The sequence below is a fragment of the Varroa destructor genome, unplaced genomic scaffold (assembly GCF_002443255.2).
Source record: "Varroa destructor unplaced genomic scaffold, Vdes_3.0 BEIS01000005.1, whole genome shotgun sequence".
Taxonomy (NCBI): Eukaryota; Metazoa; Arthropoda; class Arachnida; order Mesostigmata; family Varroidae; genus Varroa; species Varroa destructor.
This window is the reverse complement of record NW_019211458.1, coordinates 22,070,213-22,089,416: the sequence shown is the minus strand read 5'-3', so window position 1 is coordinate 22,089,416 and position 19,204 is coordinate 22,070,213. Positions and strand designations below refer to the sequence as shown.

The following is a 19,204-nucleotide window of genomic DNA, read 5'->3' as shown; positions in this document are numbered from 1 at the left end:
TAGTAACCTGATTTTGTAGTGAGAAAGAACCTATATTTCTGATATTCTGATCCCTTCATTTCCGCTCCTATTTCGCAGTTATTATCACTCTGACGGCTAACCTAATTAGAACGTTGCTTTCGTTTTTCTACCTGTACTATTATACTTATATCAGTTTGCCGTTAGTTTAAAAAAGAGCTTCTTCAGTTCAGCGATCCTATTAAAGTCTCATCGGTTTAGTATAATGCTGTTACATTTTTGCAATAGGGCACGCGCCAGCTCTATTCATAAGTTTAATACGATTTCTTAATTCTGACGTTGCATCTATGTTGAAGAATAGAATGATAATATATTTGAGAACTTTAACAGAGTTGAAAACTTATTAACAATTCGATAATACAAAACGTTTATGAAATACAGATATGGATCTGAACTGGATTGAAAACGATGTTTCGAACATTCATGTAGATAATTTTAAACAAGCAAGTTTCGAGCTAAACGTTAAAGTTATGTCTAGTTGCAATTAGTTGTGTAGTCAATCTGCAAGTATCCATCTTGGCAGAACAAGCAGAGCTATCGAATCTCGTTTCTGCTCGGATGATCTATGCTACGTGATCAAGAAACTCCTATCTATAGAGTCATTATTTCTCCAGAGTCTATGCGGAAGCTAGCAAGTCTTCGGTAAGTGTGAATCATAGCTGCAAAGTTTGATTTCCCTAGTGAAAACACCGTTACACCATTTATATTTCCACTAAGCGCAAACAGGACATAAATCAGCCATAGCTCATGTACAAACATTAACAAATTCTAGCATTTGGTATACATGAATTGTAATCCTTCCGTGTAGGTAAGAATGGCTCCGCTCCGTTCTTTATGTTTTCCGTTAAAGAAGTCATTGGCGATATTTTTGCTGAGTCGCTTTCGCTAAACGCAAAAATTTCATCGTAGTGGAAACTTATGTATTTGTAAGCTGCAGTGGTACATAAAGGCATATACAGATGTTATCAAGTAGAAAAGCAGATTCTGTGAATGACAAAGATACAGTGTCAAAAGATCATCAATCAAAGCCTCGTGGAGTTCTCTAGAACATTCAAGTGAGGAAGACATCTTGTCAAATTTCGTAGTGAATTTAGGTCAGTTAATAACCTTAGCCGATTCGAAATAATGTTGAAACGCATATTATAAATAAGCCATCAGGTGCATACCAAGACAAAAAGCTACAGTGAGTGGAATCAACACGTTCAATGGACGTTTGAAGACGTCGGTGCAGGCTTCAAATGATAATCTCGCCATTGTTATTTCCCATTCGGGGAAAGCTATTACGATAATTTGGTCACACTCAGTCGCTAGTGTCACGCCACCGTCCCGTCACACGACACGTCATTCGCGTGCTCGTAGGCCGTCGTCGACTGGTTTAGATAGAACTTGCAATTCTAAACAATGAAATAGCTGTTGAGTAATGTAAACGAGCTGTTTGGTCCCGGTCAATTTACTACGGCAGACTTTTTACGAAATATTTACGGTTTCTTACCGTAAACACTAACCAGGGAAGTCTTTTATGATATGCCGCACGTTAAATAATGCAAGGCTTGTATATGTGCTTTAACGGCTGACGATCTCGTATTAAGTCATTTTTAAAGTATCTGAAACTAGGAAATTCGCTCTCAAATGGCTTTTATCTTGTCACTTGCACGCCGCATAAATTTCTAAGCGTCCGTAATTCAGCAGTAAAAACTATTGGCCAGAATTCAAATGGATCTAAATTGGAAGTTTGTAGCATGTAACATGCTCCTATAGGTTTCCGTGGTGGGATCACGCTGTGCCAAGTAGAGTTGTGGGACGTTCTCGATTTATATAGACTGCTCTAACAGTTGACATCACCTATTGCCAAAATCGCTCATTAATGAACATTTGCAGTTTAGTGCAGTTAAGTGGTAACAAGAACGGATTTGAAAACTAGTTCAACATTATCTTGTTTGGCAACGCCCCTGAAAAGATTGTTACGTAGAACCACCTGCGCATCATTTCATGTCATATCCGGTGCTTGGTTGTGCCGTTGCCTCGGTGAGCTATACCCCCTGTCAGGTAATTGTTAGTTACCAATACCGATGGGCGTCTACTGGTTTGCCAGTTGTCGGAGTTTCTTGCACTACGGTAGCTTCTTCCTCTCACCGTTCAGTTTCACCCGATCTCGGTTCGAAAGATCTGAACAGAGTTGGCTTTTTCAGCCGGCGTATTGCCGCATCGTGAAAGCAAACGGCAAGCAAAAAGCGGGAGTCGGCAGTAAACTAGATAGTAGGTCCGTTGACAGTCGAGCAGGCGCAAACGAAACGAGAAATAAGATTGAGCAAGGACAGGAAAAGCTAGGAAGCTGTTTGGCTATCAGACTCACGTTAGGCAGCCCTGGCTGAGTCTGTAGGATAAATAGCGGCGGCGGCGGCGGCAGCAGCTGCTCCTATAATGGCGGGCGAACGAGCAAGGCACCAGAGGCGTCAGGACCTTCGTGAGCAGAGAAGCAAGCGGAGACGGCCCGGAGCGAGGGCGACAGGACCTAAAGCTTTTCGTTCATTGAACGGCCGTGCGCTCGCCTGGCCGCTGCCTAAGAACATTGAAAAGGAGGCGCCGACTGCCCATTGAAAAATGAAGGCATTTTATTGCGGCTTCGGAATTCGCCGGTCATGGTACCAACATTACCAACTCAAGAGGTTCCCTTCAGTACGAAATTGAGCAGCGGACGGGGATGACCATCCCCGATGGTGTTTTGCTGACGGTCAGCAGCAGCTAGCGTGGACTACTGGCTATAGTAAGGTCGACAGAAAAAAGTCTAGCGGCGAAGTCGACGTTAGGGGGGCGAAGAACGCTGGCGAACCGCTGAGGGCATAGGCTAGGCATCAGCACTAGACAGCGCTGCACAAACTGACGATAGAGATCTATTACTGAGTGTATTGGGCATCGGCGATTGTTGGCTTCAAGAAAATTCAGTATAATGGTTTGAGGAATGGGTTCCGGTCTTCGCGGCAGGACTGTTCGGCGGTGCGATTCAGCACGGCGCAGCGCAGCAAAGTCGACGATGTTTAGTGGTAAAAATGGAAATGTCAGGACCTAAAACATTTGGCCTAAGTATACAGGACGCTTACACAACTGTACGGGGCACAGCCGCACCCTGCAAGTGAGTCAGTGACCGAGTAAGTGTAACGGATAAAGAGAAATTTGGACGCCGATGTGTGATATATATAGCGGAGCGTCCGCGTAGTGCATGTTCTTAAGGTAGACGTCGATTGACTGTGGCAATAATGCTAATAATAGCAGTAAAAGAACGACTATACTTGTCTATCGTTAGAATCAAAATGGAGAGAACACTGTCCGTGCGTGAAGCCACGATCCAATGAACTTTCCGCGTCGTCTGCATAAAAACCAGCCATTTAAAACTTTATAAAAATAAAGTTATTAAATGTGCCTAGTTATTATGGCAAAAAGTACAGGTCGCAAACGGTTTTACGTTCAGGGTTTATTTGAGTGCTCGCTGAAGTAATCAAATCATACTCTACATGCATGGTCTATTAGGCTGATTGGACCTTCATGGTGATTTTATGCGTAATGATCTTGCATTGCTCCGTAAAGCAGCGTGTTAGAAGAGCAAGTGTACGCTCTGGGTATTTCGTATACATAATCTTGTGCTCTGACAGACTACGGGATCGTCATCAGTGGTGTGTGATGGAGGGAATGTGATTACATTATGAGTCAGCGTGCATGGATCCCAGTTGAGGCTTCCTACCCGTCAAGTCAGCGGCTGTGTCTAGTAGAAATGTTACCAAAACCTTGTTTACTATTTCTTGATCTTTCTAGAAAAAGTGAAGTTCATCGAAATATTATGTTATATATTATTAAATATACTTGGTTATGGAAAATGCTGACCCTCGTCGGTTGACGTTTTCTCACGCTTTCTACCATAAACCGGGATTTTCGGGATTGCACTCGGCTGTTGAGAGCACTTCGTTTCTCTTTGGTGTAATGATCCTAGGAAATGTTCTGTCGTCTGTATCTGTGCTTCATTATCTTTCTTTGTGTATTTGTGTGTATTTGATTTTCTCAAATTCGTTTCGTAACTTGTTATTTTCATATAGGTGATCGCATTATCCTCCGTTTCTGGGCGGTCTAAAAGAGGTCACGTTTTTACGTCATAGCATTTTAGAAACTGCAACAGTAGCAAACATGAATGCATAAAAAATGGTAACGTAAAAAACGGCTTTTAGAAATTTAGTGAATTGCAATAGCAGACATCAAATTGCTTTAACGAATTTTATTTAAACAAAGATATCGAAACCTTCTACCATTTATTATTTGTAGGTTCATAAGGTTGTAAGTTGCAATCTCCTACGGACGTTTTAATATGTCATTGTCCTTTTACTGAAACTTAGATTTATTATTAGAAAAAATAGACTAGATTGCGTGATACAATTAAGGGTTGTACCAAAGAAAGATGCATTTTAACTTCAATTGCCACTTCTACATAATGACATTTTGCTCAACAAATTTAATTACAAGAGGTAATGAAACGGAAGATGTGATATATCGCCCACATGCAATCCTACCGCGATACATATACTGTGACTGGATAGGTAAGTTCCTTTTAGCTCCCTCAAGAGGAATCTTCTTTGGCTGTCTATCAGCTAGAAAATGGCCAAGCCTTGCGAGTCTAAACTATTTATCTTCGTGTGTATCAGACAGTCTAAACTTTGATGATTTAGTTAATATAGGGCGTAACGCAGAAAGCACGCGAGAATGTGCGTCGGGTGGCTACAATTTCATATTGAAAAACAAAAATCACGAAAAAAACTCACTGTAGGAGCCAAGCTAGTAAATATATATATAGTTCAATGGAGAAATAACTTTAAGCTAATCATGTATCTCGCATTGGAGTCGAATTTGACTAGATCAACTGGTACTCACAGGATAGATGTGCGCGGATTTCCTCTCAGTATTGCTATATTGGAAATAATGTCTCTCTATGGACACTGCAGGACACAACAAAAATATATCAATTGTATATAAATGGAAATTTGCTTCAAAGTGCTCCAATAAAAACAAGAGAAAATATTTAAAAGTTTATTTTTTTCGTGTAATTAAATAGCAATAGCGAATGAATTAACATTGTTTTCGAAACAGAACATCTATGCTTAAATGTTATTAGAAATGTAAAAATATAGCAGAAATATAAAGATGATACTGTAGAGAGTTTCGGATCCATCAATGCGATTTACAATTAATCACGTAAAAAATAAGCTTGAAAACGATGGAACTGTTCGGGCTGTTCGTAGACAATGTTTCGCAAGACCGAAAACATTAAGGAGCCTCACTAGCCGAGGAAAAGTAGTAAAGAGAAAGCTTCAAGAAGTTCGTGAGAAACTCGCGCCATGAGCCTGTCATCAGCAAATCAGATGACCATCACATTTTGAGACGTTGTAAGTGGACAGGTTATATTCCATATGGACGACTCCGGCTTTGCGAATGCTAGTTAGAAAAATGTTGCACAGCTTTTTGGGGAAGATGGATTGTAGCGGTAGCATAATGCTAGATAATATAAAACTAGATAAAAACTAGACATTACTCGGCATCTACATGCTACCATATAGATCTTTGGTACGCTGCGGCATTTCGCGCAATAGACTGATGAATCACATTGTTCATCGTTTCAATGCGAACTATCTGAATTTTCTATAGTAATCCATTTTGTCACGCGCGTAAAATAACTGGATGGCAACCGAATGGGGCATCTGTACATTATGATCGTGATATAAAAGCTTGTACCTTTCAAAGAGGTACGTTGGGCGAAAAGGTCTTGCTGGTTCTTTTCACTTGACGCCGACATGATGCTACTTATAATACAGAGACCAACAATATTTAACTATCGTATTTGAACTAGAATACACTACAGAGCTATATGAAATATCCACTAAAGGTCGTTAGTAGAAACGGTAATCATTTCTGGGAATGAAGATTATTATATATGTAATGCAGATTTTTCTTCAATTTATTATATAAAACATATGTAAAACATTATAATTAGTTAGTTAAACCGTGCATACATTTGTATATATATATATGCAGTTTATATTGCACCGTGTATTGATATAAGTTGCAACGTGAGGCCGTTGTCGGCCCAGATCACCTTCCTCTAAAACTAGCAATCCTGTAGCTGTGCCACGCTCTTTCATATGTAGTTTTTTTTACCTCCTGCATCAGCAATGCAATTTGCGTAAAGGTCATCTTAATGGGCTGCTTTGTATAGAGTCTGGTTCCCCGTGCAGGCAGTAACTCACACATGTTTACATTCTTTCATTCTTATAATATCTTTGGTCTATTCATGGCGTTAGCTTTAATGTCTCAGCGCAGGAATGGCGAATGTCCTGACATTCAGACCAACTAAATATTTCCGCCGGAGCTGTATATATATTACGGCTATTAGAGGATAGAATATGTACATATCGTACAGCGCAGCAGCGGGCGTGGGGCTAGTAACAGACGACAACGGTAGTGCATTATCTGCATAGCGCCGTCGCTTAGCAGTAATAAGAACTACTGGTAATAAGTTCTTCGAGTCCTGCTTTTATCATTCTCAAGTCAGGCGAGACGGTCTGGTTTGGTCAAGCAAGCGTTATCGACAGACGTTTTAAAAAGTCGATGTCATTAAGCTTTTTTAGCAGTCATTAGAGGACACCGAATATTGTATATCGCAGTGAATGAGTATGTGTCTTAGACTACATCTGAAGAACCAGCCGAACGAGTGAGAGCAAAGACTGAAACGGCAATGTCTTCAGGGAATAGTACAACTTTCGCCTTCAATCGATCCTCGATCAATTTAACTGAAGCCTGAAGATATTCCTTGCTCTGTATAACGCTATATGACATTTGTTGTTACAGGGTGTTATAAAGCACTCAGCTCAAGTTTCTTGAGAAGTGTTAGAACTATCGAACGGATAAAGCAACGACCATAGCCGATAATTCTGCATCTACACAAATCCATGATTTCAAATAATGTCAATGGCTCAATAGGACCACATCTGTTTCAAGTGCCGATGCCATGCGATTTCGCCGGTTAGATCTCCTGCGAACGGTGGTGTAGAAAACAAATCCCATTGAATCACAAATAGTCGAAAATAATCTATATCACCGAGGCCTGCCACTTGTGCACGATTAATTCTATTTCGCTTATCATAGAGACCAATATTAGCATGACCCCGTTTGGATGCCAACGAGAAAAGGTCGTCACTGAGATAACATTGGTTAGGGACCTTCGTCTCTTTTGTCGAAGTTGCCCTGACAGCTAGAAAGACGATAGATGTGGAGTCGATCGAAAAGCACCGGTAGCGTCGCATCTTCGAGTAAGCTTCGATGCTGAGCTGAGGATTTTGGGACTTCGCATAAATTCCCAATTTATCAAAAAAGTGTCGTCGTCTCGTCATTTTAGTTGCTTTTGCACTGGGTTTAGACAATAGACGGTCTCTCTCTGAAAAGTGTCGCGGGCAAGGTTTTGACACCAGCTTAAGCTTGTCTCTCGTATTGTTTTTTAGAAATAGCTCAACGTTTTACGTTTGTGCGTTGCTGCCGACTTTCGGTACCGGCTTTATTATGAAATATTCTTTGAAAAAAACATTATTATTAAAAACAACCGCACGACGTCAGCAGCCAGGGATATTGTGTTTTGCTAACGCTGTACAAATGTACGCACTATACATAGAAGCCTAATATTAATACATCATGAAGTACTGACAATAGATTAGGTATGCCGTACCAATATCCATAAAGAGAACTATTGCTCGATATTTGTTTCTTGATGACGCCTAATGTTTTGTTCGATAAATGAAAATTTTTGAGGGCAGTGCAGCAAACAAATAGCCTCGAGAATCAGTATACTGGTTATATCTCTTTTCGATACTGGCTAATAGAAGGGTTAATAAGAAAAATAGAACACGAAAACAAGATAAAGAGGGATTATTGTTGTATGAATCTACACTTAACTGGTTCCGTTTTTAAGAAATCGCTTGTCTATTCCACCTAAACGATCTTTAGAGGTCGCTGGATGGATATGTAAAGTGAGAAATTACATCATCCCGTTAGTACCGGTATAAACCTTTTCAAGTGAGTGTCGCTCAAATAGAGACGATGTTTGGATTAATGTTTCAAATATAGTACTTTTTTTTCCATAGAGCAATTGTATTTCTACGTTTCTAGGTTTGTTTTCGAATTTTCGTCTAGTTAGGCTCGGTGGACCCTCTAATTTTTACATATACTGAGCCGTCCAATGGGTTCTTTGTCTTGCATCCTCTTAATGAATGTAGAAATCGAACCATCCGATATATGTTTGCCTTAGCCTTTGGTTGCATTTTGATTAGATAGTATAAAGCCTCAAATGGTCCCTTCAACCGCTATTTTTATTTGGTGTATTAAATTTATTTGTTATTAAACTTCGTAAGAGCAAGGCGTATGCTTCCACAGGAAAATAATGACCTATTCCCAGTCCACCGAAAGATATACGTCTTAACTCCAAATCGATGTGACAAACTGTGTACTGCTTTATCAGTGGCTTCGTACCTGTCGATAATATTGGCCATTTAGTATTTGGCTTATTCTCTAATCTGGGCTAATAAACATTAGTTTATCCGTTTGTCAAACATAGCTATTATGGATGTAAATAACGGTTTTTTTTTTTTCTAAATTCGCTAGTCGCAAACACAGCATCATCGAATTGAACTCTATGGTGCCGATACTACATTGTCGATCTGTTTCATATTACTCTATTCACTTGATAAGAAAAGACGCAGTGTTTAAAAAATAGTAAATTCAAATCGAACTGTGTGTTTACTCAAAGATACAATCGATTTACCGATAACTCCTTAAACGCAAAGTATATGGCTGCGTCCTGTGGTGGCGGACCCTCCCGAGTCGAGAAAGTTCTGTTTACCTGAAGAAAGGCTGCAACTTCATGATTTTACGGAGCAGCTAAGACTGTATTGCACTGGAGCAGTCGACTGACATATGAAGTTATATTGAATGCATTGCCTGCAGCGTCTCGGAGAAATCGAATATTTCTCTAGAATCTTGCTGAATAGAGATCTCGCGACCCGTTTGACGGATGGAAGCCCCAGCCGGACGATTATAAAGCGATATCATTCGTCCTAACCATAGTGACATTTGACAAGAAGAAACACCTTTGGTTTCCGCTAGCAGCAGCGTTGTACGAGCCACTTAATACCGTTTATGTTACGTAACAGGGTATGGCACACTCATACCGCGGTGCTATAGCACAAAGTAAATATCCGCGGCAGTTCTCTTCGAATATCTGAGTGCGAAAAAAACGAATGAAAGCGAAACAACTGTTTCGCTTTCATTCGTGATTCACGAAAACAACCGCAGTCTGCCCCGAGCTCGATGAACGGGTTGAAGGATGAGCAGGCATGACGTATTCAGAGCTGTGCTTACACTGATACGATTACGTGCCTGACGATAGAGAACTTTTCTTCGTTGGTGGGGTTGATGCTGTTACAGAGAGACTCGGATGTAAACTTCAGGGCATGGCTGCGTGAATGGATTAATTCGGATGTAGATAATTAGGTATTAGGAAGAAAACTTAATTTAACGTAAAGTGCACGATGAAATTTTTTGAGCTACGCGTGCGCAAAAAGTTTCGCCATGCACTACCGCCAGCAAATATGTCCTATTTATTTGAAGTTATCTAAGAAGGATTCCAAAAGCACTTTTGCTTAGTTCTGGTTGAAATATTGACTGAATAGTGACTGAGCTCAAGTCACTATTGCATTGATAAGGTAATCATTGTTTTTAAATCATTTGTATTCTTTTTTTTATTGGTGGTTTATCTCGAACCGACCGACCGTGATGTGAGCGTTAGAGTTTGACCACCTTATTGTATCACTACAGCCCATTTTCCAGCTTTTTCTTGTCCAGTAGTTTACCCATATTCCTTGGAGAAACCAAAACGTCCAGGTTAGCTTTAAAGCGACGGGGTTAATTTGGACATGTTTAAATTATCGAAATTCATGGTAATGCGCTAAAGCCTAAGGGACACCCAGCACTAAAGAATGCGAACCTATGTCAAAAGGTCGAATAAATAAAGAAATTTTCTGCTCACCAGGTGAGCGGTAGTCGAGGTACTGACATTCAAGCTCGACTTGAAAACAAGTTCTATAAAAGCGGAACTAATTAGGATATTTCGAAACAAATATCCGTCACGATACCTCCACCATTCATAATGAGAACTACTGACATTTTTTATTGGAGCAGATATACGAGTCGCTAGCTCGAATTGTTTACTCGAGCTTTAAGTGTAACGAAGTAATCCTACTTCAGTTTTTCTAGTTATAAGCTAAGTGAATATTATGAGCCGAAAAATACCTTATAATACTTTAATTTGTTTACCTTTGATGTTAGGGTTCGTCGAATCTACAGTGTAAACATAAAAGAACACCCCGCTCCGAGTTCGATGAGAACTCTAAGCAGAGTGTTCCACAACTTCCTTCCAACCACAAAAGTCTTCCGGACATTACAACGAACGTTATAAGGTGCGCGTGATCAATGCAAACCCTGTACGTTCTTCTATAGCATTGTTGTCACGCTATTTAGATTTGCCAGCCGCTGGATTTAGCGTGTCCGTCTAATTAGTACTATCATGAATAGCCAACGACCTATATACCTGTACGTAGGTAGAGCTGGCCACCATAACTAATTAATGAGGGATTTCGCCGTCTAAACCATATGATCGTCGTAATGTTTATTACTTGAACTTGTATTTGTTTATGACTTACTTGTTTGATTCTCCGTCTTTTAGAGTCGTCGACATTTCACAAAATTAAGTTACGAAGTTGACCTTATTTCTATACATATTTTCAATCATCATCGTAACCATTATTACGAATAATTTATTTTATTGTTTGTACATTCTGTAAACACCTTTTTTGTCGTTCTTGATTTTTCTAGACAATGTTATTTTTATGATGCCATCAATCGTATGTATCTATGCCGGGTAATCTGCAACTTATGGTCCGATTCGTATTCGTGTTTCTTTTGATCATTTTTCTGAATCGCTCAAGAAAGTAACGACACTCGTTGATGCTACAACGAACTAGAAATAAAGGCAATTCTTTTGCATCACGCTATTTCCTTCTATTTTATTACGATGTCAATTGACCTTAACGAGTCTCGATGCCAATCGTTCAATAAATTAAATATCACTTTATTTCTAGAATCGAACAAAATCAAACACACCGTTGTTTCTATATCGAAGTCTGTTTTGTAACGCTTCATTACAACTTCATCAACGTTTTTATCATAAAGGTAATAGTAATAGAATCACGCACAAAAATGTTGTGCCTATTTACTAATTGGAATATGGGTGCATTTAGGCTTACGGGTGTGTGTATGTTTCGCTGTGTACACCTGAAATCTGGGTATTTTTTATATAGCTTCGATGGATTTCAGTGTACGTACTACAGGTTGCTATACAACGTATATTTATAGGTAATTTGTAACCGATTATGCCGTTTAACCTCTTCTTTTTTTTTAAGATTAATAATATCATTGTTTATTCACGCAGATTGTATAGCACTAGGATTGTGTAGTAATCTTAGAATTGGTGTTATTTTTATTGTCGTGTGCTTCGTAATGGGTCCGCGTGTTTTTCTTTCTCACATTAATTATCTTGATGAGTTCCGTCTCATTTTTTCGACGTTAATGACCGCCGCCGTGTTCACCATTAGATGGGTCTATACTTTATTCGTGACCGTTTTTTTGTTCGGTGTTGTGAACAAGTACGATCAAAGGAAAATTATTTGTTGCATATATAGTAATGTTACAGATTTTACTATAGAAAATACGCTTTTTTTTTTAAAATCTTCATTCGAAGTCGCTGCATTCTTATATCTATACGTTCTTTTGCCTCTCTTCATCTATTTGTATGTATACATGCATACGTTTTTCTCTTATACAATATTGTTCCTTTTATTATCCTCCATAAATTTTCCATGTATGCCACTCATGTGTCAAGAGCTACTTACAACTATAAATCCTCTATTTTAGACGATGTTCTCTATCAGTTTTACACATTGAAGCCGCTCGATTCCACCTGCTATTTTTACCCTAGGCCTCGAAACATTATACTAACATATAAGGCTAACAAATAGCGAATTGATGTAGCCTTCGACCTCTGTACACGGGCATCGAAATTGGCCACTCTAGTCTAGCATATGCTATGTCTCCGTATGACAGTGCTGGCTCTGAGAGAATCAAATTCTGTTTGTAAAAACCTAACCTTCAAAAGCAATCTTTAATGTATAATTTAATAGACTTTAAAGGTGTGGACGTTCCATAGGGTATTGTTTTTTCATTTATTTATTATTATTATATAATTATTCAATTCAGCAGAATTTAGCTTGATTCGTGTCACACGAAAAACGTAAAGGACGAACGAGAAGCTTTCTTATTGGACTTCCGCGACCGCTGTCCTGCGTTAAGTGTAGTCAACGCAAAAAAAAAAAAGGTCGTTTTTCTACTTGAAATTGTTACTTATGTTGGCAGAGGGTGTAATCAGACTAATACGTTTGTCACTGATTTTTTTCGCTAGCTTTTGTGTTTAATCAAGCTCGGCAAACTATGAAATAGGTTTTGCTAATCTTCGCCGGAAAGGTGTTACTTATGTGTCGCCATTGTCGTACAGGACCTGTATCATTTCTGATCAGCAGAACTGTAGACGATTCAGGCGCGCTCATAGAAGCATTTACTTGCGCACTTATCACTTTCGTATTCGGGTGGTGATCGTAATCGCAGGAGCGATTGTAAGAAAGATCGATGGATCATTTCTCGGTATCGATATACGTTTATGGTAGCTATGTATGTAATGATGAGGTGTCGCTTGATCAAATAGATGTTGTTTAATTTTTGCATGAAGTTTGCTCTTGACAAATTTGACGAAATTAAATGTAGAGAAATATTTCTTAATAAAACGTGCAAGATATTCACAATTAGGTTGTCCTTTTTGACGTTTCTCAAGGTCTGCTTTTTGGCTTTGTGTTTCGAACGAAAGCGAGCTAGCTTAATGGAAAGCGGCAAAACGCATCGAAGAGGGAAGCAAAGCGAACATTTCGTGGTTAGCTGTACACTACTGTGCGATTGAAAGCCGTATCGGCACTTATTTCACCGCTATGAATTTTCATATAATCATGTCACGGACCGCAGCAAAAAAACAACCTGCTCCGTGTGTAACATTCATAGTTTGTATAGTAAAGACGGTGTGCTTATTGAATACACTAGACAAGTGTCTTGGACCCATTGTATTCAGTTGAATAAAAGCAAACGTACCATACGTTCGTACCGTCAGCTCCAAGTGATTCCAATGTTGTGACGATAGCCTGCGGCTGTACCATATTTGTGTACAATACCTCCCGCCATGCATCCGAAAGGTTAATGGGGGTGTTCACAGTCGCAGAAATAGTGGTAAGATATGCACGACCTATTTCGTAGATAACGTTACCTTTGATGACGTTCATTTTGTCTGTATGTCCACGCATCTATGAGTTTTCCTGTGTGCGCCTATCGTGAGTGCATGAGAACCACTACTGGCGCTGGGTCATCACCAAACGATTCCACAAAACGCATAATTGTATTAACGAACGGACAAATGTTGAGTTTGTACTCTGCGCGTAAGCATTTTAAGCAGTCATGCAATCAAAAGTGCGTTTACGTGTAAAGCAATAGGAGGACGAGCATGTTTATCAGGGCATTCTGTCCTAACCCTCTGATTGAGTGCGCGGCGTCATATTTATTTGTCTGTATATTTATATGCGTAATACTGCACATCTGCCTGCTGCAGAAAAGAGTATTTTTAATTAGGATGCTGTGATGCAGACTTTCTACCGTTCTATTTGACCCAGCCATAAGGGAAGCTTGAAGCGAGTTGTTTGGGGGGTTGGAATGTGCGAGTTGAACCAGGTGAGTTGAAATCGAAAGTTCAACATATGGCAATCATTACATGTACATCTACATAGCCATATGGTTTTGTATTCGAAAGAAAAAAGTTTCATTTCATAATTGACTTAGAATATTGGAATAGGCTAGACGTTTGTTTAGATAACAGTCACGTGGCTGACTAAAGCTGAACTCGGCCTGCGATCTAAAAAAGAGCCCGAAACATACGTTTTATAACGGAATTTGAACCAAAAAAAGAATGATGCGAAGAGAATTGTTGAGACGCAAAAAAAACAGTAAACATTATTGTTGGCTGAAATAATTTGTTACTTGGCGGTAGCTAAAAACACAAATAGAACTGTAGGGGATACATTAGCGAGAGATAGAGTCGGTATGTTTGCAGTGATCTCAGACGCAAGAGCAATATCATTTTTTTGGGGCATGCCACTTGCTTTGTCGGTCTCGCAATCCATCAGCTGAGTGGAGCTATCCGCTAGCGCGAAAGAAAGACGCTCGCTGGCGTCCTAAATAGAAGAGGATTAACTAAATTCATTATGTGTTCGATCATCATCGTCATCGGGGTAAACGTCATATGGATTGTATTTGGTCAGTTACTCCGCTGTCGAATATCAATAATTACACGAAAACGATGTGATAGTCGTCCGGACCATGACACCGCCCAGGCTTGGTGGCCATTGTCCTGGGCCACACATATAATTAATATATATATTGACAGGTACCCGGTGGGGCGGGTCGATATCAAGCGGACCCGGAGTTCTGCCTTTCGAGATGACGCCTGGTGCACCTTCGCCGCGTTGATGTCGTCCCACTTGTACAAAGAGCGATCATGTAAGGTGTTCACATCAGACCGCGCGACTAAGACCCGTACGTCTTCACATTATAGACGCCTACAACCGTAAAGGACAAAAAAGTCTGCCAGATAAATTAGCTAGTAGGGCACGTAGCTTACCTACACCATACATATCATACATTTCTTAGGCGGAAAAATAAAACATTTGCCACTATGTATGATTGATTACCTGTGGCAAATTCATGTCGTCGAATAATATCGCATAACTAAGATGTTGCTAAGCCATTTGGCAAACCTTGCCAAGAACCTGATTATGGCTAGGCGCTACTCTTTATAGGTTACGAACTGCGTACCCAACAAACTCTTAATTAAGTTGAGGGTGCATGAGTCCTCATGCTGACATTGTTCAGGCAGCGGCTTCATAGGAACGAAGCTGTCAATGGTAGGCTAGCCTAGGTTTATTCTTTTCAGACCTTCTGCCGTAGAATTTGTACAGACTTAATGGTTTGAAGAAAAGTGAAACATGGCTTGAGCGAACAGTCGGATGATACTATCCTAACTGAACTCTGAATAATTAATGAAATTTTAAGTTAATCTCTGAGAGTTAGCAATATTACCGAGAACATTTACGGCAACACATAATTTGAATTTTAAGGGCCCATAGAGTAAAATTTTACAGAAATCAAGACTAAAGCCATGCTACGAACAGTTTATACACGAATAAATAGTCATCTAGTTAAGGCTGCCTAAGCATGCTAACAGGACGTGAACAACTTTAAACACAAATGTTGCCATAGTAAGGATTATACTTAACCTGAAGTAGGAGCACGATTTGTCCAGAGGGTGTTCCTGCTACTTGGTTACGGCTTTCCAGTGTCCATCTGTACAATGCGATATAGAGTCTTCTTAATAATAGTCATCTTCTTGGTAGGGTTGAGCGTGTTAGCGAATGGACCCTGTAGTCGATCTTCTGTTTTATCAGTTGCCATAATTTAACTCGTTGTTGAACACCTATATCATAAGGGGGCGAACGTTTACATGTTCTCCTCAACAGAACCTAGACGCAGCTCTCAACCATTTTTCAGGCTGTACAATTTTGGTAGTCTTGCTTTTCCTTCGACTTCACACTTCATCAAAGAATCATGATACCGCTTCTTTTGCACTCTTTCTACCTGTCATTGTTTTGAATCAGGTGTATGGGCTCATCCATCTGCGGGGCATTGCACATTCTGTAGTGCTATAACGTACGCTAAAATAGCGGTGACACGTCATTCTAAATCTCGCGGCGTCTTTCAGCTCGCATTAGAGGTTAGTTCCAATTTCTTCTTTCGGCGAGCTCGTTGCTGTTGGCTCCTCCACGAAGGCGTCCTTGGACGAGATGATCTCCGAGGCGGTTCTGGATAAGACATATAGCCTCCTACATTCTGAAGTGAAGTGAACGAAAAGTAGATAAGTAGGGACGAAACATATATAGTTGTGATTATCTAATGAATTAATGATTGTATCACGCCGCATAATTTAGTACCGTGTCTATGTAACCAGCAGGCGAGAATTTCCTATAAAATTTCAAGCGGTCAACGACTAGTTTCCCGCAAACTGTGGTTGGACGCGTGAATGCGCCCGGAATGTGTAAGGGGCTTGGGTAAAATCTTAGTTATTATAAGCCGAAACGCAAATGAAAGACAAACGTATGGAATAACGTTCTTCCGAATGTCCTTGTTATTGTTTTTAAATTTTATTTGAGCTGGAAAAACACAACTTTTGTTCATAGCGTGAAGCCCTACATAAAAGGTTGCTAGAAGGCAGCAGTTAAGCTTGTAAGACGCGCTTACTTCAGTTCCTGAGTTCTCCTTGTTCTGATGCTCCCAGTAATTATGGTAGTTCGAAGCGCCATGACCTCCGCTGCTTAGAAGGTTGCAGTTACTTGAAGTGACAGCTGTGGGTGTCAGTGTGCTCGAAGAAGTCGAAGTCCTTGATGTATGCATGTGCTCCCTATCCCGGCCCCCGGATCCACCGTGCTGCCCTTGGGATTGCTGCTGGTGCAGTTGTTGATACTGATATTGTTGTGGCGTTGCCATCTGCTGCTGCTGTTGCTGTCGAAACTGGTGCTCATCTTGTTCATGTAGATCAGACGACTCCTCTTCAAATACACCATCCTTCTCATTGTCTTTATCCTCGTCGGAGGAGTCTTCCATGAACGACGGCTCGAAGATCGACAAGCTGGTTGACCGTGAGGTCCGATGGGTTCCTTGGTCTGTTAGGAATACGCCAGTTTCGACAAAAGTACGGAAAAGGATTAGATATATTTACAACAAATGTGCTGATCTTTTAATCATAGATATTGCATGCTTAATCCAAAGTGAGAACTGACTGGAGGAAAGCAACGTTGCTGCGGGCAGCCTATTACTTTGTACTTCGAACATGCACTACACAGAACGAAAACATACACCCCAAGTTTTAATATAGAAAATAAAACATCTAGGCATCTAGACTAGAAATCGATGACTGACAGAAGTGTCGCTTCCCTGATACGCATTTAGTCCATATCCAGTGCGCTAGCGAACTCGAATCAACGATCAGCGATCATATACATAGACACTCTGAGAAAGATAATGACAGTAAATTGAACCATACAAGCTACTTTGCATTGTAAAGATACGAGTTTGGAGGACCGAATCATTATAGCATAGTACCTTTTTTACCTTCTAGTCCTTGTATAACTATGTATTGAATATTAAAACTGCTTGTTACTCTCAAACCTTGACATTATATGCTTTTACCGCTACACCCTTTCGATTAGAGCTAATCGTGAGAAATAAGTTTTTTTTTTTTAATTTTCTGTTCTTAGCTTATGCCTATTTGTAGCCAGTCGTATCACTAATTGTTTGTCACACACGTAGTTTTGTATTAGAAATTATAGCATATCGAGAAATGTTCAGCAAAAAACAATTCGTGGATTTAGTAGTCTCTAACGCACCCAAGTGCGTTCGGTTAGAAGCGGTGAACCTAAAATACACCCAGTACTGCTCATTGTAGACGCTGCGTTGTATTCTTGGAAAAAAACCCGCAGCAATTTTCTAACCTCATGATCGCCATTCACAAATCCTAATGCCGATTTGAGCCGAGCGAGGTAACCGAATCCGATCCCCCCTAACCCACTCACTTGCAACTAGAGCGATTAAAGGCCATTTATATGTATATATAAGCCTTTTTTGCACTTGGGTGACATCTAATGTCCTTTTTCGTTAGCAGATTATATAAGCCCGAGTGTCGTCTAGCGGCACACACAGCTCAGACTAAATCAAACTAAGACGCAATGTAAAGTACTATATGTATAGGTCAAACAGCTTGTTAATGATCATATTGCGGTATTCTATTTCTCGTGCCTTCGATTGGCTTGGAGTAGTCCTATCGTTTCGCCACAAACACGGACACCCACCGTCCGAAGTCAAAACAATGACGATGTATCGTAATTTCAACCAAACTGGACGTCTCCCCTAAGCATTCAACCGTTTCGAGTTCCTCGTCTTGTCTGAGACTCCCACCTTCGCATTTTTTCTCCGTCTGGCCTTCCTTACTATATAATCTATTTAAATGAGGTTTAAGGTGAAATATTATTATAGTCGAAGGTGGATTTTGCATTAGAGGGTATTGAAGCGCGAATCGGCAAGTTCGATTGAGAAATAAACCGTCATCGAGAAATCAGCACTAGAGTAGGTGGTATATGTCCGCTATGTATGTGTGTATATTTGTACCTTGTGACTGAAACTTGGCTAGATCGGCTCCATATCGGGGAGAAGCGGAAAAGAACCTGTGGATGGCCGATTGGCGATAATGTCGCTCATTTTGTTAGTTCCTCTCGAATTGAGTCCCGCGACAAATGGTTTAGTTATCCCTTTCTCGGAGGAGAGTAAGCATATGGTTCTCATGGTGGTGAAGGGCTACCATGTGGTCGAAGCGGCCGGCAGGGCCGTGACTGGTTAGCGCCGGGTGTGTTATTGCAGCGAACAGGCGAACATTTTTGCCGGAATGGACGACGTTACGGTGCAATGCGTCGCCTTGATAGCTATTGTCAAGCAACAGTATGGGTCTATGGCCGTTTTGCCGAAAAGTAAACTACATAATATCATTTTGGAGTACACATCACGTACTACATAACCTAAGGAATGTTACTATATAATATTAGATCACAATACGAAGGTGTTTTCTATGATTCTCCATGAAAGGCCATTTATGGTTCTTTGTTTTATGTGACATAAGTCAATATAAGCGTACGAAAGCAATTTACGGAACAATTTTGGCCCGTATTATTTTAGCTCTATTTAACTATGCTAGCTATGAAAATCACAAGTGTAACTGAAGTAACCATGGACACCGATCAGGCCGGATAAGTTAAGTTCTAGGTTCGTCGAGTCGTATTCAGATTGGTGTTAATTCAAA

At 40.2% G+C, this 19,204-nt stretch overlaps 1 protein-coding gene across 5 annotated transcripts in view; it reads right to left on the bottom strand.

Annotated features, from left to right (window-relative positions):
- Positions 1–10,741: 10,741 nt before the first annotated feature.
- LOC111251083 (uncharacterized) overlaps positions 10,742–19,204 on the bottom strand; it is a 39,509-nt gene continuing 31,046 nt past the window's right edge. For all 5 annotated transcript variants that reach the window (XM_086990035.1, XM_086990036.1, XM_022807358.2 and 2 more), the window contains 3 exons: positions 16,597–17,018; positions 15,579–16,188; positions 10,742–14,861 (listed from right to left, as the gene is read on the bottom strand). In XM_086990035.1, coding sequence (XP_086846161.1) covers positions 16,057–16,188; positions 16,597–17,018 — 554 coding nt within the window. In that variant the 3' untranslated portion in view covers positions 10,742–14,861; positions 15,579–16,056. The remainder of the gene's footprint in view (positions 14,862–15,578; positions 16,189–16,596; positions 17,019–19,204) is intronic.